At 42.0% G+C, this 24581-nt stretch overlaps 1 protein-coding gene across 2 annotated transcripts in view; it reads right to left on the bottom strand.

The window, feature by feature from the left end:
* The window catches only part of KDM4B (lysine demethylase 4B), a 78159-nt gene that overhangs the window by 50566 nt on the left and 3012 nt on the right, over positions 1 to 24581 (bottom strand). For both annotated transcript variants that reach the window (XM_086477666.1, XM_086477665.1), the window contains exons 3-6: positions 24125 to 24239; positions 21888 to 22081; positions 4651 to 4700; positions 1407 to 1510 (exon numbers count right to left, since the gene is read on the bottom strand). In XM_086477666.1, coding sequence (XP_086333792.1) covers positions 1407 to 1510; positions 4651 to 4700; positions 21888 to 22081; positions 24125 to 24239 — 463 coding nt within the window. The remainder of the gene's footprint in view (positions 1 to 1406; positions 1511 to 4650; positions 4701 to 21887; positions 22082 to 24124; positions 24240 to 24581) is intronic.

Here is a 24581-nt window from a genome sequence, read left to right as displayed (position 1 = left end):
TCTCAGAGGGGCATCTATGCATTAAAGCGAGCCACCTCCCATATTCTAACCCACATATCCACTTCCCTGAAATTCGTAAAGTGCAGATCCTAACCAAAAAATTGAGATCCCACAATTAGATATTTTCATTATTATTTTCAACCACGTGTAGCAGGTACCCGTGTTTTCACACTTGGGAATTAGGTTCCACAGACAGAATTACAAGAAAAATATTTTGTTGCTCTGTACGAACAATTTAATATCAACCATCATGTGCAAACTAGGCCAAGTCTAGCCACTGATGTCGAACCTTAAGCACCACATTGCTTCGTGCGAGTCTCCCCTGTGCTGACAGCAAACTCATCTGACAAGCCAGATGATTACACTTCAAATTTCATTCATCATAGCCTTCCACTAGGAAAAATGAAACAGCCTCTGGAGCAGTAAATTGAATGAATTCACAGTTTTTACGCTATAAGAGCGCCAAGATCTTTTACTTCCCTCTCAAAGAATCACCAGGCTTTTCAAATAGGTGCTGCACTTTGTCTCAGGTGGACTAACTCTAAGAAAACCATGCTTGGGGGAAAAAAAAAAAAATTAAAAATTCAGAGCTCTTACATAGAAAAAGATGGCTGTAACATCTACAGATGATGACGCAAAGGGGATGGGAAGGATGGAATCAGTTTGAGCCAGGCATTCTTTGACACTTCCCACTGGAGTTAAGAGCCCAGTACCACCAACTCAATTCCTTTTCCCACACCCAAAGGCAGAACATCCTGGCAGGACAGGCTCCGTGTGCCGGTAACACACAGCAGCAGTGGCTGTTTGATTCTGCACAGATACTAAATCCGCAGTAAGCGTGCTTGGCTGAGGAGATTTACTTATTGCCAGAAGACTTTAAGAATAAGCACATTAAAACGATCATACGAAATAAACATGACCCCTCATTTCAAATAAGAGGACTTAGGAGATTCGTGGATCCTTACTGGCTTAGCACAGAGCGAACGCTTACACAACAGAGAACCAGCACGTCTAACTCCAGTTTCTGGTACCGGATCCAAGAGTAAAGAAGTCCGTGTTCAAGAATTACCAACGAGTTATGCTGCCTATTGATAAGCTGTAGCATCTGTATTACAGTTTGCCCCTCTCTGCCTGGAGAGGCTCCCTAATTGACAAAGTTAGTCCTAGTGAAAGCTTTTATGAAGAGAAGCACTTCACATAAAGTGTCTTAGCCAAACCACAAATCCTCATTTACAGGCAGCCACCTGGTTTAAACCGATAGGATACATTTAGCATAATAATGCATTTAGAAATTAAGCAAATTGCTCCCCAGCGGCTTGCGATGAATTGTTTCCTGAAAAGAGGGGTGCTGTGCTTGGTGCGCCTCACCAACCCGCCAGGGTCTTCAAGGCAGCCTCTGCACCTACCCGGTCAAAAGGAATGCCGTACTTCTTCAAGATCGAGGGCGAAATGAGGGTCATCTTGTGACGGAGGAAGGCATCACATCCCTGAGAGCTTCCCGGAAAAAATCCTGTAGAGATATTAAAGAGAGGAGTATCACTATAGGAATATTACACCACATCCGTTATTTAAGCAGAGACAAGCTGACAAATGAAAACCTGCCTAAATGCTTTATATAGATCAAAACAACAGGCATACACGCAAAGATGTCAGTAATTAGCACATCCCCCACCGTTTAAAATACTACGTAAATTTTGTGACAAAACCTTGCATGTTGAGGCACATAAGTCTGAATTCCATTCAAGTTAAGAGTCAGCATCTAAAGCCTTCTGTGTCTGGGAATAAGTACCTCAGTCAAAATTTCAGTTAAACCCTAGCAAATTAAGAAACAGAACCTGTCTGTCTCAAGTTTTGGCTAGTACCCTAAAGCCTAAGCCACCCTTTTTCTGAATGCAGACAAGGAGTAGGTAACCTGCATGCACCACCTGCTCCAAACCCTGCCATGTCCTTTCTATACCTTCTCTGAAAGGGCTGCTGTATTATTCTTGGGAAAGTAATACAACTCATAAGATTCCAGATCCATCTGCCCTACATATCACCCCCAAAGGAAAAAACCCAAGCACGTAGATGTTAATATTCAGTCAAAAGAAAGAAAGGAAACAAAACATATCCATCACAAGGCAGTGGCAGGAGGGACACTCATTCACTGGCCCCAGGGGTCACTACCAAGTCTGGCAGAGACAGCACGATCTGACTCAGCATCTCACCACTATTAAGTGTTAAATTCTACCATAGCTACAAGACCCATGCTGAGCTATTAAAACAAATCACAAATAATTAAAAATACTAAAATGATGGTAAAAACTGAACAAACCCCTTGATATCAGCACTTTGCTCCCAGAAATGTCAGCTCAACCAACGTTAACACCATTTTCTTCAAGACCATGTGTTTCACTCCAAGTGGGTGATTCAATAACAAATTATGTGTTTATAGGGATTAAAAAAAAAATCACCATTTAGGAAAATAAATAACCCAAGCTCTGGAAAAAAAACTAATTGATGAGACATAATGGAAGGGGTTTCAGAAAGTGAAAAGGATTACTGGATTCCAGGTTTTCTTATATTTTTGTACTAAAAGCATTTCAATTAAAATTATGACTGTCTGCTACGCAGTCTGTCGTCCCTCTCTGCAGTTCCTCTTTTTAATGCACAGTTTAAGTGGCTCTCATTAAAGCTACTAATAAAGAAGCACATTTTAAGTGATTAGCACCAACAACATGGCAACACATTAACATTCTCTCCATGGGCTCCATAGCTCTCCCAGCGAGCCCATTTACAGCTCAGCTATTCATTTTCCATATTAATTGCACACTCATTTCTCCATGGTAAACTTCTCCATAGTATAGACCACTGATGCACAGGACAGGGAGAATGCCCAAGCAGTAATACTGTTTCATTGTAGTTTCAAAACTGTTACCCATCCCAACTTCCAAAAGGTACTAAGCAACAGAAAATTAAAACGAGGATGACATCACTGATAACTTGCTTCTGGTTTATACGTTGCCAACCATCGATGTGTCTCAAAAATCCATTACTGGTAAAAATAAGTTACAAACAGAACACAAGTCGTCTGGATTTACTGGTTTTTTAACAGATGAAAAAGTAACTTTTATAAAACCTGGCAAATGACTAAACTGAACCGTAGCTTTGAAACGCAACATTTCTGAGCAGCAATTTTCAGCATTATTTGTATTTAGGGAGCAGGGCTGTCAGCGCACAGGAAAACCACGCTACCATGCCCTAGGACATTTATATCCATTTATTCTACATTTATCCTACACAACCAGTTCCTCCCTTCAACACCCTCCCCTTTTTTATGCGAGTACAAAACAGTCAATAGAATGTCAGGCTGTCAGCAAGAAATCTCATTACTATGAATTTGCCTACTTTCTGGGAAAACAGTATCAGAACTGGTTTTTATTTTGCATCAGAATAGTCTTCCAGATTTGCCTGCCAGCTTCTGGTGCACTAACTTCAACGACAGATTTAAGTCATTAAAGTATGCCTCGCTGAAGATGAAACACGTAGATTTTGAGTTAATTATTCCGGGACACGAGCTTTTTTTAGCTGGGCAGTGCCTAGAACATTTGCAAGTGAATGAAAATAGCAACAAAACCCAAATACAACATCAACAAATTAAAATATCTACACTTCTGCAGTCAGGCACCTTCCCTGAAGCTGCCAGCGTTACCCACTGGAGCCCAGCAGCGATGCCAAGGGCAGGAGGCCGAAGCCTGCGCTCGCTGCTCCTGCTGGGGTAGGTGGCCACTTACAGGCCCTGGCAGGTAGTTGGGCAAGAACTCCCACCCAAGGAACGGTCACAGGCAGCTGAGGCTGGCGCTTTGTAAGACCCAAAATTTGCAGCCAGCCTGGTGAGAGGTGGCAGTTTATCACAGCTCAAGCTGGCCCTGCTTTATTTTTTTTTCCCCCCTTTTATTTTCCTCCCGCCCCCCCTTAAGATGGTCTTTATTGTACTGAAAAAATAAAGGAGGATGAGGCTGGACTAAAAGGAAAGCAACCAAACACAGCGTGCAGCATTGTACAGGGAAGTGGGAACTCCACTAGCTATTCTCCGTGAATGCTGCTGCTGAATTTGCAAATTTTCCTACTTTAGACTGAAAGTAATTGATGGCAATACTGTATATGTGACACAGTGCAGGAAAAAAGAATAGTTCCTACTTTTTCCCCACAGAATGCGTGTCTGGGGGTATCAAGAAGACCACCCAGGCTGCAATCCACAAGCCAGAGCAACGGTTCTCACCTCACCGTGACAAACCTCGTATTGCACACGGGGATGAACGATGGGTCCCTTATTAAACCCATTTCCCAGACATGGAAGCATTTGGTCTCGGTGCCTCAAAATTCAAGGGGTTTTCTATCCATTCTAGTTAGGGTCACGGTGTGTCAGAACACTGAGGCTTTGAGAAAACAGTTGCACTAGTAGGAAAATTCCCTGACAAGTTTTCTGACTCTGCAGCTATCACACCAAGGCAGCAGGTTCCTCAGGCAGCTCTGGCAACAGCCAGCCCAATGTCAGTTCTGTATCAATCCGTTTAAAAATCAAGGGTAGGATTTTCCCCCGGGACGCTTCCGTTTTCACTGAGAACACACCCACGTGTTTCTCCAGACACAGGAGGAAGCAAAGCTTACCTTTCGCCAGGCGTTCCAACCTCTTGCCGTGTTCTGGAGGGATGGCATACCTAGGAGAAAGTTAACACAGAAGAAAAGTGGAAGATCACTTACAATGTAAAAACAGTGACAGAAAAAGGCGGCTAGAAACAAGTGTGGTAATAACTTTTAGCACAGCACACTTACAATTAATGCCTGGAAATATAACCAAAATTCTGTCAGTCTGGAAGGTATCAGAAACACACAATGTGTGGAAGACAGCCAGTATTTTAATAAAAGTCCTTAGACATGTTATATGATGTGTGTTATTTTCCAGCAATTGTTTTAAACAGCAACACAGGACTTCACAGGGTAGAAGGAAAACCAAGACGACAAAGTGATGATCCAGCACTGAAAAAACAGAAATAAATCAGTACGGGGAACAGCAGGCATGTTTTCCGCTGGAAAGATACCTGCAAAATAAAACCATGAGGCTGTGCTAAAGATTAACACTCAAGATATTTTGGATGGGCTGAAAACATGTGAAGGAGGGTCTGTGTGCATTGGCATATCTACAGCAAATTCAGATAAACTTCTTCAAAGAAAACTCTTTGTAACTATTTTTCATTTTATTCAAAAACGTAAATCTCCTTCATGATGGCTGAAGCAGTCAATCCTTGTGTCTGTGCTGGATTGTATCGTCTGATGTGAAATAACAGAATTAAACTATTTGGTAATTTTCTTGATGAGGTGAATGAAAAAGCAGGGTCTTCTGAGGAAAACAACATTAAAAGGTACAGGGAACAACTTCTACACTTTTTAAAGAAAGTTTTGCTAGATTAGGGGCAAAAGGAGTGCAAAAGAATTTGACTTTGGGTTTTTCCACAAGCACAAAGTATTAAACATAATTGTGGAAAACCCATCAACTGCCTAAAGTCACATACATGCCGAAGTGCGACCTTCTCCTGTGATCACCGGACAACAGCCACGGAGCCCTCGCTCTGAAACAGCCCTGCCACGTCAACAGATACGCTCCGGATAGGAAAAACAAGACCATTAATTTTTACCACTCCAGAGCCTTGCACTGAGCTCTTCTGTGTGTGTCACAGCCCATGACCGCGGCTTACGTGCTCAGTCCGCTTCAGAAAGTTAAGAACAAGAAACTTCTGTTTTCTTACAGACAACCTGGACATTTCAGTGTCATGAAGATGTTAAAAACAACTTGAATAAAAGCTGCAACAAAGCGTCTAATAGTTGCAGAAACAGAGCTGAGCGTGATGATTATTTACAAAAATCAGGAAAGTTTCAAAGGGTTGTTTTTCTTCCCAAAAGTTGGTAGCTACCTTACTGCTTTGAAGGTACAGTACCTCAATATTCACAGAAGCAAAAAAATCAGGTGACTAAGGTTTCGTGTGTTGTTGTAACAAGTAAACTAAATACCATCACACACTTAAACATGTTTAATGTGATGACACACATAATAATGTCAATGGAATTTTGTAAATTAATGTTTACATACTGCCTCAAATTAAGTGTAGCTCTCATACCACTTTTTGTAACAGAGAATTTTGAAAATTTACATTTGTGAGAATGACATTTATTGCCAGCCATAACTTTTGTTCAACGTGAATAATAAAAAATGCATTATTTTTCTTAGTTCCAATAAAGATGTCAAAACCATCATGTCTCATTATGACAAGCTGAAAACAGGATATTGGAGCGGGCAACCGCACGATCTCCACAACAGGTAAACAGTATTGCTCTACTTATGATAGGATCTCTCAAAACACTCCTGATTTTAGAGGACTTTCAGACAGTCTCCTTGCTCAGTGTCTCAATTTTCAAGTCTAAAGTTTATCTACGACGTGAGGGGAAACAGATAGAAGTCATATCCTGTACTGCTTTCGCACAAACCCAAAATTTACCTATGGTGGTCCGGCAGGTTAGAAAGGATAACAAAGGACAGAAATCATACATAGGATGCTTCAAGAGTTAGACATTAAGCCGATTTAAACTGATGGCTTAAAAAAAAAAATCTCCAGGAAAACACTATGTAGCACCTAATCTTGTAAAATAATAAATACAGCAATGGACTCCCAACATTCTCTGACCAAAGTTTGACAGTGCCTTAAATTGCATAATTATCAAACAATTCAATTTCATTTGTCTGGGACAAAGCTTGTGGCTTTCATTTTACAAAGACCATTCATCACTTACATAAATGTGATAAAACTAATCCCGATCCAAAGCTCCTTTGTGGGATTAATGTCCCTTAAAACAGGGAAATGAGACATTCCATTCCTTCTGGGAAAAATGCTGAAGGATTGGGAAAGAACTAATTTATGGCTACAAGGCTGCCGATGATTAATGTAATATCCCCAGTCTACAATGCAACCTTCACTTAATTAGTGCCTGTAATTGGGAGTTGTAAAGATAAGATTAATTGAATCTTGAGGATGTTAAAAGTTTAATACATTGGAACATGGTTATTGTGTTATCTGAAACTGCAGACTGCAAAAAGCCAAGCTGAGCTTTAGAGAACGGTCCACGGAGAGACAAAGGACTTGCTTGGATAGGAACCAGCAAGAGAGGAGGAATTTCCAGCTTATAAAAAAGAACTATATATAATAATATACAAATCAGAATACCCCACCGCAGAACAGCCTCTTGGTAACAGCCGACTCCAATTTTAGAAATTAACTTTTTTGTTTGGGCCAGTCTGTTAGGAAGCAGAGTCTATACATCCTGATGCATTTATTCTTAGGAATTCAAAATATTAACTGCAGAAGAGAATTAAAAGTAGGCCAAATTCTGCTTTAAGTCACACTCACAAATCTGACTGATTTACATGAAGATAGGCAATAAAGAAAGAATTTGGGCTGCTATTTAAAACCAGTAAGAGAAACAGAAGGCTTCTGCAAGTATTGTGCAGATTGAGCTAGCTAGCTCAGTCTAGACATAAAATGATTGATTGCAAGGTAGAATAACAATGGAGGCGACATGGAAAGATTAGAAATTGCTGCAATCAAAGGAGAACTGTTATTGAGCATATAAACATCCACGAAGGGCTGGCTTTTGTGTACGACCTTATGGTACCATCCTCCTGCTTTCACTATGAAAAACGGCCGGGCACTTGTTGGGGACAAAAATCCCTGACAGAGGGAACTGGCAAAACGCTGTCATTCAGTACGATTTGTTACCAGCCCTCTTGCACCCACAGGCTGGGGCTCAGATCAACAGCAAAACATCTTTAATTCCAGAGACAACTGACAAGATTATGCATGGTAAAGCATATCCAATAATTTCCTTTTCTAGACGCATGACTTCGAATACTTTTTTTTTTTTTCACCAAATAGTAAGGTTGTTTTCCTCTAGTACCTCAGCACAAATACTAAATGTAGTAGGTTTCCTCTAGAAAAATACCAGAACAACCCCACCCTATCAAAATATTAAAAAATAACAACCAAAAAACCACCACCAACAAAAAAATCAACACACATGTAAAACTACGTCCCTCCTCTGTCCCATTCAGATCACAGCACCAACGCATTCCACAAAGACAAGAGAAGAGAAGAAAAAAAAAATCGTAACGAGCAAAATACCACTTTTCTATGAATTGGCTAAAACAGACGACAGCATCCACGAACTGGACTGTGCCAACACCGCCAGACCAAGAACTGCCCGATGCTTCACCCCTGTCGATAGAAGCAGTTTCGTAACATCCCCCTGCCTGGGGAAAACCGAATTGGGCGTAGAGCAGGACAACTTTGATTCAGCCCTGAGCAGACGCCTCCTTTTAACCACAGCAAAGACAAAGCAAGGATTTTCCACTGCCCCAAACAACCTAAACTACAGAGAAGTGATGGTGGCAACATAAATATTTTAGCAGCCCTTCTTAAGAGCCATCTTTTTATAGAGCACTTCTACTTCAGAGAAAACATCTGCAACAGCCAACGGACGACACAACAGGGCTGAAAACGCTGACCTTGAGCCACTGAGTGCAGAATTTCTCCCTTCTGGTTCGGCCTGGCTCCCCAATAAAAGCAAAGTCTACATAAATAGTGCTAAACCAGCAACTGTTTTGAGATACACCAAACTTCCAAGAAACTAGGCTTGCAAACAAACTAAGAGACTGATGCCTTAAGTACGTACTTCCAAGGGTCAGACTTGCAGTGGTTGACCAAGACGAAGGGCCAAGCTTAACCCAAAAACCTGCCACTCAGCAATTTGTCGGATTACAGCACAAATAACGTCTTGCTCCTTTGCCAGGAAACACAAGATTTACAGAACGGAGGAGGGGAAAAAAAAAAAATCTCAAGATTAAAAAACCGCAATAGCTACATGACTCAAATGTCATCTTACCCTGAAGTCAACAATCTGAAAGTAACACACTGATCCTTTTAAATTACCTTTTTCTTCTCTTTCTACCAAAACAAGAGAAGGTCCCTGAAAGGGATTAAGTATCACTTCTACAAATACAGAACTTACTGTTCTACACAAAAGACTTTCAGCTTCCCAACTTGTTTCACAAAACCTAACTCCACCATTTCTGATCTCTACTTCCATGTAATTTTCTGAGCTCTTGAGTATCTTGCAAAACTGATTTGGATTGTAATTACCAGACACCAGGGTCACAGGTCCAGAGGTATTTGCCCCAAAGCTACAAATGTGTTAGACAATCATCTCCCTACAGTGATAGTTTGCTTTTGTTAACCTAAGTTTAACTGGACTGTCCCCTTTTTTTTATCCTTAACACAAAAGAAAGATCCTTCCTATTTGCCATAAAGGATGTCATTAATAGTGTAATTTTCTTGGTGTTTTGTTTATTCCCCTAGAATGGTTTGATGGATGCAGATAATTATCAGACTATAAAAGCCAGCAAATGTGCTATTTTCTATCGCTCTAAATCATCAAACAAATAAAGTGTGAAACAGCATTTTTGAATACAATTTTCCCCTCTAATGGCTTAGAATTATTATCAGGAACAATGAAAATAAATAAGCAAATGTCTTGCGAGTTAAGAATTAAACGAGTGCGTCAGTTAAAAAAAAAGAGCAGACAGACCATCCTGGGATGCCAGGGCCAGTTTAGAAGCCATTAAGGGATGATATAACATGGAATTCACCACGGCAGCAAAAGCTTCCAGCATCAGGCACTCCTCGGGGACTTTCCAGTCTGGCTCAGATTCTGTCCTCACCGCTGCTTCTTCAAACGGGGTGCAATTCAATTTTGTCTTCTTCTTGGCCACTGAAAGCTATTAAAAACTTCTAATAAAAAGGCAATCCTCAGCCTGCTCACGCCCTCTCTGCTGGTTTCTCTCTGTTTAAGAGGAATTGTTCTCACCTGAAGCTATCACCAGCTTTGGCAGAGGACCAGACCATCCTGTCCCTCAGTTCAACCTCACCCCAAAGCTTCCAAGACCTTTTCTTGCTATAGTTGTCACACACACACACAGAGTTTTTGATAGTAACACCACCTTGCCTCCCCACCTCATTATACGTCAGCCTCTCCTTGCACCAGACACAGAGCAATTAAGCAGTGATTAGATTACTAAATCTCATGCACCTACTCTTTGCTAGAGGCTGGGCACCATGGGCACAAGGAGGTTCAACCACAAGGCTTCAGAAATGTCACTTCAGTCCGATTCATGTGAGAAGTAAGAAAGTTAATTTCACAGTGTCTGCACAAGGTCTGGCCAAACAGGCCCCACACAGTTTAACATGCTATAATTACTGAAATAAGGAACAGAAACGAAAAGGGAACAGCACACTTAAAATGCCTAAGACCATGTGTCAAGCTGGGGGTTAGTTATCTGTCTTCAAAGCTGATTTAGTCGTGCCAAGAATATTGACCCTTTGAAGATTCAAATGCCAACCTACTCTCAGTGGTGACAGGCAGAATAAAAAGCTATTATTTCAATCTCTGTAAGACAAAGTGTGTCCATAAATGCATAATCTGAACCCTGACCTTCAACATCTTTAGCCCCCATGACAGCAGCAATGCCTCCAAAGAAAACCCCTTAGTCTATCAAGAATATTTATCACCCAATAGAAGCCATTAAGAACCACCACTACATCCAGTGCAGTCCCTCATTTGCAAAGTTAATATCCTGCTTTGAAGCCTAATTTTTCTACAAGGTAAAACCCTTACAATATTGCACCTCCTAGCAGTGTCAAAGTAAGGCTCAGAGCAACAAAAGTAGGGGTTTTTCCACACTATTTTTAAGATGTTTTGCAATCAATATTAAAAAAAAAAAAAAAGGCATTTCAACAAGAAGAACGGATGGCTTCTTCATCGACAGCACATTGTCTCCCTCCCTTCCACAGTCACCTCTTTTCCTCACTTTTACTTTCCCCCATGTTTAACCTCCTTCATCCCCCTCTCCCCCCCAGTTTGTTAAGAGACAGAAATAAACTCCCTTTCTTCTTCTCCTCATCAGTATCTGAGGTTACCCCACAGTGAATTTGCTGTAAGTATCCAGTTTCCCTTCTCCAGATCACCATTTGGACAGGAAAATCTCTGGGCTCCCTCCTCTGTTGCGGGTCCTTTACATCAAGAATGCAAACACGCGCTCTGGAGATAAGATCGAGCATGGATCAGAGAGCTCCTTGTTCCTAGGAAAGAACCTTTATCGAGCGTCTGCAGTTTTATCTTTAATGGATCATTTTACAGGACAATAGATGATGGAATTCAGTATCTTTAACCAGCAGTGTCAATGATTTCAAATAATGACATTTTTATTGAAATACACGTAGGGAGAAAGATAAACACAGAGGCTGGGGAGTATCTGCTCAAAAAGCCATAATAAGGAGTAAATAGGTAATGACAGAACAAGATTACAACCACACAAACACACCAAATCAACCTGTCTTCTCAAGCTCGGAGAAAAATGAGCTCTGCAGACAGCTGCTCAAACACGATCCTTTGCGAACCAGCACAGGAAGAAAACCAGGACAAACCCCAGCCCTTTTTGAGCAGGTCAGCAGTAAGCACTCTCAGCGCTCCCACCACAGGGCCTGTTTCACCCGATAAGAGCCCTTTTCCCTGTGCATAGCTGCCCAATCATCAACCCCATTGCCAAGCACAATATGAAGAAAAGGCTAACAGAACAGTAAGCAAGAGGAGAAGCTTCCTCCTTCCCTTAAGAAACTCAGGTTTGGGCAACTGCAAACTCTCCATTTGTTCTCCAGTAACGACGGGCAGAATATCTCAGGTCACTCTGGAGTTGGGATCAAATCCTTAGGGACTGACTGTTGGAAGATTAGTCAAAACCAACTTGTGCCAACCCCATACTGCTAACCCTTACAGTTGCCAAGAGCTAGAAATAATATTAAAGAGGCATTAGTTCCCAGAAGTGACATTAGACAGCAGCTTTTTAAAATTCTGATTTTAAAGCAATATGAATTTGCCAGACATACACCTGATTTCGTAACTACCAAGATGTGCACAAAACAACTGAGCAATCGGCTACTTTCACAGTGTTTCACGAACCCAAAACTCAATGCGTACAAAAAGATGATTTTCCCAGAACTCAAATGCAACTTTTAATTACTATTTTAAAACAGAGAGTTTAATATGAACAACCATCTGCGCTTGGAAAGACTATCAATGTACCAGTCCAGTTAGCTCCATAGCAACAAACGCCAGGCACAAAGCACAAAATTACAAATCACACTGGAGTGACTCTCCTTCCACACGTACAAAATAAACCCAGTCTGCTTCTGCATGCAGTGAATGAACAGTATGAAGGGGGTATTTTACTAAGAAAAGGTGTTTTGGGAAAAACATTATGAAAACATTTATTCATTCAGTTTGGCCAAGAAGATAATTAGTATACAATTCAACAGAGATGAATGACTACAATACTCATCCCCTTGCCATTCTCTGTTATTTGTTTCAAAGAACCTGCTCACATCAGATTTATTTCCCAAAACTGGTAATCAGATTATTAATTACTGGTTGCCTTTTGTAGTGGATACTGTACAAATATAAAGAAAAGCAAAGATTACGCTTCAAAGACCTCATATTCTAAAAAAAAAAAAAAAAACCCAAACCAAACCCTAACCTCATTGCAACTCAAGAAACAAGGAGAAAAAAGGTAACCAGGGGAGATCACAGATGTTCCTAGCTTGTACCAACTGGCCCATGAGAGCTGCCTCCTTTACTGGGCACAGGCACACGTACGCTCCTGCTCACTGCTTCTGGAAAAAAAAAACAGATAATTGCCTACACAGAACAAAAGAAATCTGCTCACTAGTAATGAAAGGTATTTTTGGATTAGGAAACCCCTTGTCCTAGAGATGCAATGCCTCTACACACACACACTTCTCTTTTTTAAGGAATAAAAAAAAATTCCAAAGGTTTCATGCTCCCCATTCATCAAGCTGCCTTGTCTGAAACTACAGCTACTCCTTTGAAGCCAGTGCCTATGCTCTCGTCGGCATCAAAGCTAGAAGTGTTATAGCTAAGATTTGATAAAGATCAGTGACACAGTTTGTAAAGTTTCCTTTATTTCTTCTACTTGATCCCCTTTGTCATGATGATTGGCCAGTTAGAAATGAAGTGGGTAGAAACCCAGTGTATCTATTACTTAGAACATTAACCAGTTAACAATCGCACAGCACTCAGACGACGCAGAGTGCTATTTAAGTACTGCCGTCACTATAGGCTCCTGTTATTTTAAACTACCCTTGTACTGCACTTGGCATCACCCAACGTCAATTTTCTCTGCTGACTAAAGAAAAAAATCCTCGCTGATTTCTGCCAATGCGTTAACAAAACGTGAATAAAGACAAAGCGCTGCAGTACCACTGCTGCTTCCTTCTGGTCTCTCCAACCCCTGCTTTCAGTGCCACGCCAAGCCAGAATTTGCAAGCTCATTCTCCCACAGGGCCCAAGTCAGATCAGGCTGAAAGAGTTATACGAAGCGTGGAAGCACATCTCCCTCCCATCTTGTCTCAGTGGCAGAGTGCGCTGTTCAAAAGCCTCACTTATTAAAACCAATCTGTGATCCTGTCAGACTTCCACAGATCTTCATTTCAAATCAGGCCTGAGCTTTGAGCAGACACTTTCAAAACGCAAGAATGAGTTGCAGCAAGAGCCTTCTTGGATCAAAGATGTGCTTCTCTCAATCCAGACCGGGACTACTGAGCTGCGATGAATTATCAGTGCTGGTGGAAACAGCGGTACAGGCATTAAACACTGTGTCAGTGGAGTAGAGGCCCACTTGAAGATCCTGCTGTGAAAACGAGGATGTGATCACAGATCAGCATTACCACCTTCCAAGATCATGAGGGAACGGTACAAAGACAAATCACAGATTGGAAGGATCTCCACTTTGCTAGCTTAGGTACAGCAACTCACAGACGAACCCCAGCCTCTAAGAATTTATAATTTCAGCAAACTAAAGAGGCCCAGTGAAGATGGACACAAAATGCACAGACTGAAAACTAAAATGGCAGCCAAGTATGTACTAATACCACGTCTTCTGTAGTGGATTTAGACAAGACTAAGAAACAGAGAGAGAAGAGGGCTTGGGGGCGGCAAGTACATATACAGCAGAGAGCTGAGTGAAAGGAGGAGGGAGGCCAAAAGGGACGAGTAGCCAGCTGGCTGAGGTCACTTCATCGGTTCTCTTACAGAGTAACAGTCCCTCCTCTGACAAGTTCCATCGTTGATCCCATCAGCCCAAGAGTCTGGCCTGATCTTCATGGCGTTTTCTCTCAGTTAGGTGACAGCGAATGAAGAAAGGCAACGCACGAGTCCTACCTCCCCAGAATACCGTGCCCCCTCTGCACCAGAAAAATTATCTCTTAATAATTTGTCTACAACAGCATAATAAAACACAGCAAAAAATCTAAGTCTGCTAAAAAGAGAAATCTCCACTATTCCAATCGCAGGCACCTGATTGGGAAGATAATGCACATAACACACGGTAGAGCTCACACCTCTTCATATAGTTTGGTTTGATGACTTAACCACATTAAAACCACTCCAGCCGCCCAAGACTGAGTCTCTGTGCAGTATGTCGACCCCTTGGATTTTTAAAGCAGACCATCAGCTAGCACCGTTCCCTTTGTACAGAGATTTACATCATCTTTCCCCCACAGCACCACCTCCAGGACGAACAGTACCCCTCAGTCCTGAGGGGAGCCTGGAGGGAGGCTTGTTTGAATATTAGTAGTAGAGTGTGGTTTGTATTGATTAACTAATGACTGCGGTATATGAAGCTTGAAAGGCTGTATTAATAACTCACTGCTGCACTGCTCTCATTTATCAGCAAATTACAGGGGGATGCAACTCTGCATCTCAATATATCACTCCTTTCATGAATCTCAGAGCAAATCAACATGCACACGGATTCTCAATGCAGAAAGCCTGTTCCAAAGCAGCTTTCACCTAACAGTTTTGGAAGGGGTAGGAGAGTGAAAAGCTGTTCTGCCTGGCCATACTTTATCTCCCTTGCCTTTTATTTCTTTTAATGAATATCACTGTTCCTTCCTCTATCCCTTTTATCAACAGAAAAGGGTCTTTGCTTTGCCAAATCTGCCTGAGAGCAAATGGCGTTGCAGTTAATCTATAAATCAACCATCACCATAAATTCTACTCGTTCTCCGTCCAAAACTGCAGAGCTGTAAAACAGATTACATGGGATAGCAGAGGCAGGAAGGAAATTTTTGAGCTGCAAGGAGCCCATCATGGCCAAATGGCCTTCCCCTGCCCCTCCTTTCTCCCCCACTCCACCCCAACAAGCCTATAAATCTCTACTGTCAGGAGCGGAACACACGAACGACAAATGTGCGCACACATTTAAGAACAAGGCAACCTCATACACTTCTCACGGAAGGCAGATGCGGACCTTGGGGAGTGGAGGGAGGAGAGGCTGCAGAATCTTCTTCTGAATCCCTTAACACCACGAAATAGGAAAAGTAAAACTCAACCAAAAAAAGTATTCTCTGTACGGAGCAAAATGAAAAAGTCAGAGAGTAACAACTTCAGAGTCCTCAGTTCCTTCAAGGGCAACACTCATATGCGATTCCCCCTAATCTAGCTTTAAGAAACTCACAGGATCTCCAGGGTGCAAGGGTTACTGAGATCCCAATAATCAAGACTTATAATCACATCTGATCAATCCAGCAATTCAACCGCCTTGTGCAATAGCCCCCTAAGGGAATGTAATAGTTAGAAGGCAATAAATGATGCAAAGGACAAGTGCCCTTCCCCCCTGCTGCCATACAATTCAGTATCAAACATTAAACCCAGCTGCTTTAAATGAGATTACATCAAGCTCACAACAAACCGCAACATATGTGAGAGCGTGTTAAAGCAGAGGGACGGCGCAGAATGCCACATGGGGGAGATGGGGTAAGGACCCAGCAACCTGCGCTGAAAATGAAGCGGGAGAGAAGCTGGAAGAGTTAAGCTCCGTGACTGTATTAGGTCCTTTTCTTTCTCCAAGATAGTTTTCCAGGGATGAACGTTTTCTACCCTGGGGGGAGAATAGGACAAGAGCTCCGACTAAGACAGCTGCAATGCTCCCTAAGACAACAATGAAAAATAAAATCAGCAGTGGGCTCCTCAGCACTTGCGAATCTGCAGCTGCTGTGCTATGTGCTTTTAGCCAAGAATAAAGAGGGCTCCTTTTACAAGCCGCTCCCAGGGGATCAATCATGCCTTGCTTTAAATCCCCCATCATATCACTGTCAGAAAATGTAAGGTTCCCCTATTGATGGTGGCATCAGTTACAGATACTACAAATTTATTAAACTGTAGATGTTACAAGCAAGTCCTCCCAGAGACTCGTTTTCCTCGATTCCTACAGACAGGCTTACCCTACACAGGGAATCTTGCTAGAGAGGAGGAAAGAAAGCAGAAATGCTGAAATACTTTAACCAACAAAGTTTTCAGGTAACCCCACATACCTTCAAGTACGCAGTCGTAAGACTTTTATAAGACAGAATTCCAGAAGTGTTTTCTGAAATGTAATTGTATCTGTGACCAGCGCTTTCAACTAATCATATTATTTTAAACTTCCTTCGGTAATTTGCCCTTAATTCCACATAAACTGCTGTTCTGGCATAAAGTGTACTTTGTGATATCAAAGTCAAACAGATTAGGCATGATCCACTTTCAGCAAGGGAATGTTTTGGAGAGGAGACCATATAACTTAAAAGCTAAAGCTGGCTCCCTATTTTAATTAAAGGGGATTAAACATCCATCATGATAAGGAAACAGGGACATTTTATAAAAATCAATTACCGTCCCCAGTGTCACTCTGGTTTAACACCTGCAGTTTCTGAGAGAAGGAATACAGTATAACACCCCATTAGTACCTACAGAAGGTATATTAAATATTGTTGCTATAGAGCAGGACCATTTACAAAATATCTGAGAAAAATAACCTTATTACCCAGCCGGGTGTTACAGTGTTGACAAAACAAGACAGAAACGTTACACCTCCAAGGTGTATCCATCAAATTCACATTACTGAGATTTAAAAAGTTTCCTTTGGCACTTCCCTGCCCCGGGAAGCCCTCAAGGTAGGTACTGCGCCCTTTCATAGGGATGCAATGAAGTGATGGTGGAGCATCACAGTGCTTAAAATTCCGCTTTTGAAATTGCAAGGACTGGGATGCATACATTCCTCAACAAAATGGCATAATAACCATGAAGTATGAGGCTTGGCATTCGGTTTTGTTGCTTCTGTCATTATAAAAATCAGTCTTCTGTTAGCATCATTTGACAATATGCTCTATTTTAAATCTCAGCATACGAATGTATAAGGTAATTATACATATTATGTATAATTGATACAGTAAAAACTCCTACCACAAGAGGTTTAATACAGGGCTGCAAAGTGAAATACATTCAAACTCCTGAAAAAAAAAACCAAGACAGACTATGAAAAGGTTGTAATTAAACTACTAATGGGAGAGGGACATTTTATTGTCATTTGAGAAACCAGCAAGCAAGAAACTCAATGGGGCAGCTCCCAGCCCGAGAAGCTTAACACGAAGTTACACAACAGCTCCCAATCCCTGGCACGTTTGACGGGAAGCGCCCACACCTCCCGTGCTACCTCTTCGGCCTGTCAGGCTGATTTTCCACTTAAAAACAACAACAGTGTGGCCACAATGCAGAGCAGACGCATATGCCCGAGAAACGGGACGTCAGAAAAGATGATCATCTTCGACACGAGGCAGGTATCCCCCGAAAGGGGTGGCAGTACGGCTATCTTTGCAGCAGCAATCATTATGCTAAAGACATGTAACAGTGCTCATTCTTCTTGGTACAACAAGACAGAATTTAAGAAATAAATGCATTGCAATCTACAGGCACGGATAAATCACTTAATGGGACTGGAAGCAGGGAAAAAGCTGTCTTCCATTAACCCCCTTCCTCTCCCTCATCACTGGATGACCCTTTACTACTCAAGTACTTCACTTAGCACTGAACAATTCTTTAACCTGCATCCCCAGCAACACAACTCTGTGTAGACAACTCGCACTGCTGCAGCCTGCTCGACTCTGCTTACGGAAAGAAACAGTACAAGAAAACGTTGGCAGCAGGACTTCTCTGCAGTGAGAGGGACACACATTAATCAAGGAGTTGTATGACCAAGCAGATGCTCATTAGGTTGTACAAAGAAGCCATCTCCAGTTGTTGAGCCACAGGAATTTATTTTAACTGTAATCCCAACAGTCCCCAAAGCACCTGTTTTGTAAAAGGTACAACCCAAAATTACAGATAGAAATGGAAAACATATGAAATAATAGTTCAGTAACTATCCTCCCTGACCCACGAGACAGATTCCTTTCTCAGCTTATCTTTGCCCACTGAGGTGCCTCGTCATGGCCTGAGCATATCATCCAGACCTCCCTGAGAAAGTACTTCACCTCTTCCACACAAAGAAACATAGAGATTTCTCGTAGAACCCACTTGAATGAGGCGTGGGAGGCAACCTCAATGGGCCTGATTCCTTTCTCACCTTGCCCTCATAAAGAAACAGAGCTGGTGGCTTCTCACCATTCCTACGTGCCACCCTGCAAAGCAGGGCTTTGGTTGCACAGACTGGATTAAAGTAGCCTACGATAATTTATGAGACATACGAAGGAAGAGTTATGGTTTTTAACAGATAACTTTGAAGCAAAATACTACCAACATACAGAGTCCTTGATTTCACTATATAAATATCTCTGACAGCGGAACAATAACTCTGACCCTTATTTTAGCGCTCAACCCCAAACTGGTAGACTTTGTAACTCTCCATGCTCCTGTTATTCCCTGAGGTGCTTCTAAGCTGATCACTGTCAGAGTCAAAGAGTCTATAAAAAGGACGGAGGAAGCTGGGAAATTTCCACACAGGTGGTGCCAGAAAAACAGAACTAACATTTTAGCCATCTTTGAGTAAAGCCAGGCTGCACCACTGGAATTTCATCACTGAAGTCCAAGAGCTCCCCCAACTGAGCTCTGGGATGACTGCAAGCTCAACCAGAAGATGGGCAATTGCTCAGGTACCTGGAAAGTTCCAGGTCTGCTCAAAGGGGTGTTCAGATTTACTCCTCAAAAGCCAAGGCTTGCACACAGAAGAGCTTGAGAACTCATTAACAGAAGCTGTCAGTGTGAAGAACAAGGAAGAAATGACTTGGGCAAGTGGCATACTCTTGCCTCATGCTTAAGGGAACAGCAGGGAGGCCTGCCAAACCAGCAGTGGCATCCTGTCACAATACATCTAGTTTTATGTTACACACTGTCATCTATATAAGAAAACACTGTTGAACAGGAAAACGTTTTGCCCAAAACATGGTCTGTCCTCAAAATCCCCATTTTCCCCCCAACCGTATAAGGTTTATGGAACTAGATACTATAAAAGAACTATACAAACACAGAAGGACTGGATAAAAATCCTCCCCTCCTTTTTGAGTGGGGTTAAAATACTGTAAAAAAGAAAATAATCAAACAAACCAAAACCCAACCAGGTGCAGACCATGTGCCTGCACCAATTTCTAACCAGCAACACCTGAGCTCCTTCACAAGATTTATGATTTCTCTTCTCTATTCCAGCTCTAAGCAGTAGTGACTGAACTCCTCAATGACTGAAACCCCTCTTAGCGGAGCATTAGGTGTTCCCTCGCATCTCCCCAAGATCCTCAGAAGATTAGACAGAAATAAAAGCCACCAAGAACTTCTAAGATCCAGTATTTGCCAGATCCAATTTTCCTCCTACAATTTCCAATTCTTGACCTCTTCACACAAACATGCTGTACAAAGGTGTTTCGGGTTTCACTGTTTGGAGGTTTGGTATGTTTGTTTCTCTGCTATGCAACCTGTATTTCCCACAGAAACAACAGCAAACATAAGGACATAAGGAAAAACCACTGTTTAGTAGAGATGCAATGAGTTTATGATCCCTGGGATACAATATGTTATGGATATCTATATACTGTTTGTATCTGCAATACTCAAAACAAAAAAAAACCCCAAGACCCCAAACCCCCCCCACCAGTCGTCCCCCCCCCCCAAAAAAAACCCAGCAAACAAACAGAAAGAAAAAAACCCAAACAGCAGCATGAAGTTCCTAAGACGCACACAAGAAGACAAACAGTTTAGGTCTCAGCCTGTAAGTACTTCACCTGTACTTCACTCATCATCTGTAACTTTTGCTCCCAATGTGAGAGCTGGTGGAACAGCCATTATTTTCATGCTGTAACCAGCTTCTCGTTTCAAGGTAATCTGTTCTTCTTCCCACTTTCTGAAAGCGCTAACGCTCTGTGCTGGGCTTGGAACAAAAAGCAAGCAGAAGACAGATGAGGCAGAACTGGCAGCACGCAGGCATGAAAGGAGTGGTCAGGGACAGCCAAGATCGCACGACCCTAACGCAAACCCTGGGTCAGCTGCTCGTACAACTCTCAGAGCAGCCAACTGCTGGGTGCCGAGGTGCTGAAACCACCCCACTACAGACCACTGGCTTTGCTGGGTGTACGGGCAGAGAAGTGCTTCTCGTGTGCTGGTGGCACCATCTACTGGAGACAGGGATGGAACAGAAAGGGGTTTGATGAGCTGCTTCTGAAGATGAAGGAAAAAACAGACATTATCTAAAATGAAGGCACGTCTCTAATCCAGAGATAGTGTTTCTTGAGATCAAGCTTGTTTAGCAGAAGTATCATACAAGATTCTGCAAAATCCTTGTGCATCTCCCTGAAAGAGGGAGCCTAAGAATCAGGTTTGGTGGGGAAACAAATTTTCTGACACGTTGGAAAGATTTAAAAAATTCATATTAATACTATAGCTGAACATTACAGATTCAGCCCTTCCACTCCTTTTCAAGGCTGTAAAAGAACACTACATTCATTCATGACAGTCGCTTTGCTGTTGGAAGCTTTTACATGCCTGCAGCCACTAACAGCCTGGAGATACTTGGTGTCACCGAGGACTCATATTGCAGAGAGATGGGAGCATCTTGTCTGCGACTGCCAGGGCACAATGACAGCAGCTTCACAGTGACATTTAAGCTCTAATTTGCACGCAAATGTCAATATTTATTAGTCACATCAAGATCTTCAATAAAGCTCTTCTGGGTTGCTAAATCTCTCTGGTTATACTTTTAAATAGGAGGCTTGAGGAAAAAAGACAACTGATTGCTTCTTGGTAACGTATTCCAGATTTCCTAGCTTCTTAATTTCACCCTTATCTATCGATTATTTTTGTAGAAAGTTTTTTTCAAACCACTTTATGCTTCAACAACGCTGAAAAATGCTTACTGTGATTCTAAGAATTGACCATGAAAAAGTAACCTTTTGACCTACCTTGTCCCTGGAGCTGTAAGCACAGTTACATACTGAAATAATGGAAATTTTAAAGTAACAGATGTTTCCTGCCTACAGCACAATGCGAGAACAACAGTCTTTTGCTACCGCAGCGCATCTGAAGCATCCACACATTCCCATCACCATTTGCTCTCCCACATTAGTGGGAGTGCTCTCCTGTGCACAGCTCCCCAAAAGCCCCAAGTGCTGAAATCTGTTTTTACTTGTAATGTCAACAAGTCTCCCTCATTCTGCTGCTTTTCTAGAAGTCAGGAATTAGGCCTCTGAGCAAGTCAGCACGAAAGAAAGTAAAACTGCTTTCAAATGTAGATGAGGAGAGGTGGACAAAGTGGGAAGTGAGAGACTAAGTAGGCCTGATGGAATCAGGTAGACCTGAAGAAAAGGGCATTGCAGTGGTCTCTAAGAGAGGGCAAAGGTACAGAGCCACCATCTATCAGTACTCATATCACTTACCAGGATTTTGGCTCCCCAAAATGCAAGTAGTTGATGCTGTAGAGATCCATGTCCTCTGTATGCCAAGCAAATGTCGTCTTCCACATCCCAAAGTAGAGGTAGGGAGTGTTTACACCTTCAATGATAATGCCACATTCATGTTCCACCATGTCTAAGAGAGTGTTCAGATTGCCGATATTCCATTCTTCCACATCCTGCAATTCAAAAGAAATGTTTTGTACTGGAACATAGCAGGACTTGCTAAGCAGAATCATAGCCCACAGCTTCCTTTCGATGCCTTAAACTGTGGATATCCTAGTGTTACTTGCATTAATTTCATTCCACCTGCTTCCAGAAAGCTTACTTTTAGTGTTCATCAATAACCCTGAACAGGACGCATTACCATACTTTGTGGCAAAGGGATTGATTACTAGCTTCTCACTAAATGTGTTCCCTGAAGAGGCACTTGTACTATGTGATACCCCACCATCAAGTAACTGTTCAGCTAATAAACATATGATAAACTAAGGGGAAAACACACTTCTCCCAACGACATGTTCCATCTAGGCATTCTTCACGTGATGAGAAACACCAGACTTCAATGTGGCCCAAGTGGCAGAAGCCTCTACATCAGCTCAGTGCTTCAGATAAAGAACAGGGAAGGCAGTTGTGTTGTTATCAATATTTAAACAGAAAGAGCAATAAAAAGAAGTTCTAAATCTGATAGTTGGTTTTCTCTACTTCAATGTGAAATAGAAAGAGAGGTCACACAAACTGGTACCAATCTTTAACCTTGAGATTGCCTGAAGAGTAATACAATCCCCAAAAGGAAACCAACAGTTTCCTTCACACCCCCTTCCCAGTGTAACCGATAGGCACGGGAGCAATCCCAGCTTCGCACCGCCCGCTGGAGTAACGGCAAGGCAGCGAAACTCAAGCTGCTCATCTTGAAACTTTCTAAATCAACCCGAACAAAACCCCACAGGGGCAGGGAGGCAAGGGCTGTAGAAAGGAAGCAGCTGAAAAGCGAGATGAAAAGGAGCGCAGGGGGAGAACGTCTTTCATGACTCTGACACCTCAATGCTTGCAGCAATGTCAGTAATTGGACAAGAGGAAAAGTTCTTTAGGTGTGACTGGTAATTCAGTTATTTCATTTCTGCTTGTAGGCACTTGAAGGAAACACAACGTACACTCTGTGCATTGCAGAAGCGACTTCTAAAGTTTGCATTTGTGCCTGGTTGTGTCACTTGCCCTGATCATACCCTGCATAAGAACGTGATACTCTCATCAAAGCACCAAATACTATGGATACCTTTGATGTCCACGGCTGTGCAGGCCTCAGATATCTGTTTATTCCAATTAATTCCGTACTAAACCATACTGATAATAAAAAGACACTTTTACATTAACAGGCAGTTTATACTGCAGACAATCAGACAACACTCCAAAAAAAAGTGACTTTCCACTCAAAAGAAAACTACAGAGGAAGGGCACTGCTTTAAATTAGCTGCCTAAACAGAGTAAGAAGATAAGCAACCTCTATCATTTACAGCAGAAGAAACCACAACAGAATTACTTTAACATAGGATGCAGTTTCGCCAAGGAAAAGCTTAAACAATTTGAATTGTAAAATAATTTAGCATGCAGGTGCGTTGTATCCTAATACAGCCGCCTACAAAGAAAAAAATCCAAATGCAAATAATTTTGTGGTGATAAGAATCAAAAAAAAGTATTTTTGATGAAGCACCCGATTCCTTCAAATGCTGTTTTTTTCCGTCTCTCCAAGGTGCTTCAGCAGAAATCTTTATTTTACTCCCTTTAGAAAAAAAGAGAAAGGCCAAATAAACCCTAGCATGGTAGAGATCAGGATCAGGAGATTACTTTTCATTTACCTGCATACCTTCACATATATCTCGGTATATCATTAGGATGCCAGTCCAGTTTCCTTTAACGACTCTTTCAGTGAGCTATAAACAATTTTTGGCCACACACCTCACAGGAACTCACTTAAATCTCATTTTTCCTCATTTTTCTAGTAAAACTAAGCTTTTCACAGCTTCCATTGACTATTATCCTGAATCTCTGGGGAAAGTGGGAAGTTTACTCACTCTTTTCTAATGAGAAAAAAATAAAGACTTTACTTGCTTTTTCCTAAGGTTGCTAAATCAAATAAATTCTGAATATCTGCTGCTTAATGAGAAAAGAGGAATAAGGAAGTCAGCATCCATATTTAAAATAAAGAGGAGCATTTCACTTACCGCATCATACAGCGAGCCACTGATATCAGCCCCATAGATTGGCGAGACAAATGTGAGGTTCTTCCAGTATTTGCGCTCCAAGTCTTCAAAATCTTGATGGCGTGGAGTACAATACCTTGTCAGGAGACGGAAAAGACAAGGGTGTAAGTAGCCCTAAGGAACGCTCACCACAGACAGACAAACGACTGGGACAAGGCGTGCATTTCAAAGCAGGCACACTCAGGAGGTTACTGAAGGTGTGTTTCATTTTTAATTCCGCTCAGATTCACGTAATTCACTGCCTTTCGCACCGCTCTGCACCACCCCCCAGTGCCCCCTGACAAACAGGCCGTGCACTGACGTGAGGCACCACATCCCCATCCCAAGGATGCGCGAGATGAAGCTGCTCCACAGGGAGCTGGAGGCAGGCAAAGCGCTCACGGATACACTGTATTAGCAATATCTCAAAGCCGATTGC

This window comes from Leptosomus discolor, chromosome 24 (assembly GCF_034619465.1).
Source record: "Leptosomus discolor isolate bLepDis1 chromosome 24, bLepDis1.hap2, whole genome shotgun sequence".
Taxonomy (NCBI): Eukaryota; Metazoa; Chordata; class Aves; order Leptosomiformes; family Leptosomidae; genus Leptosomus; species Leptosomus discolor.
This window is presented reverse-complemented; position numbering and strand designations above follow the sequence as displayed.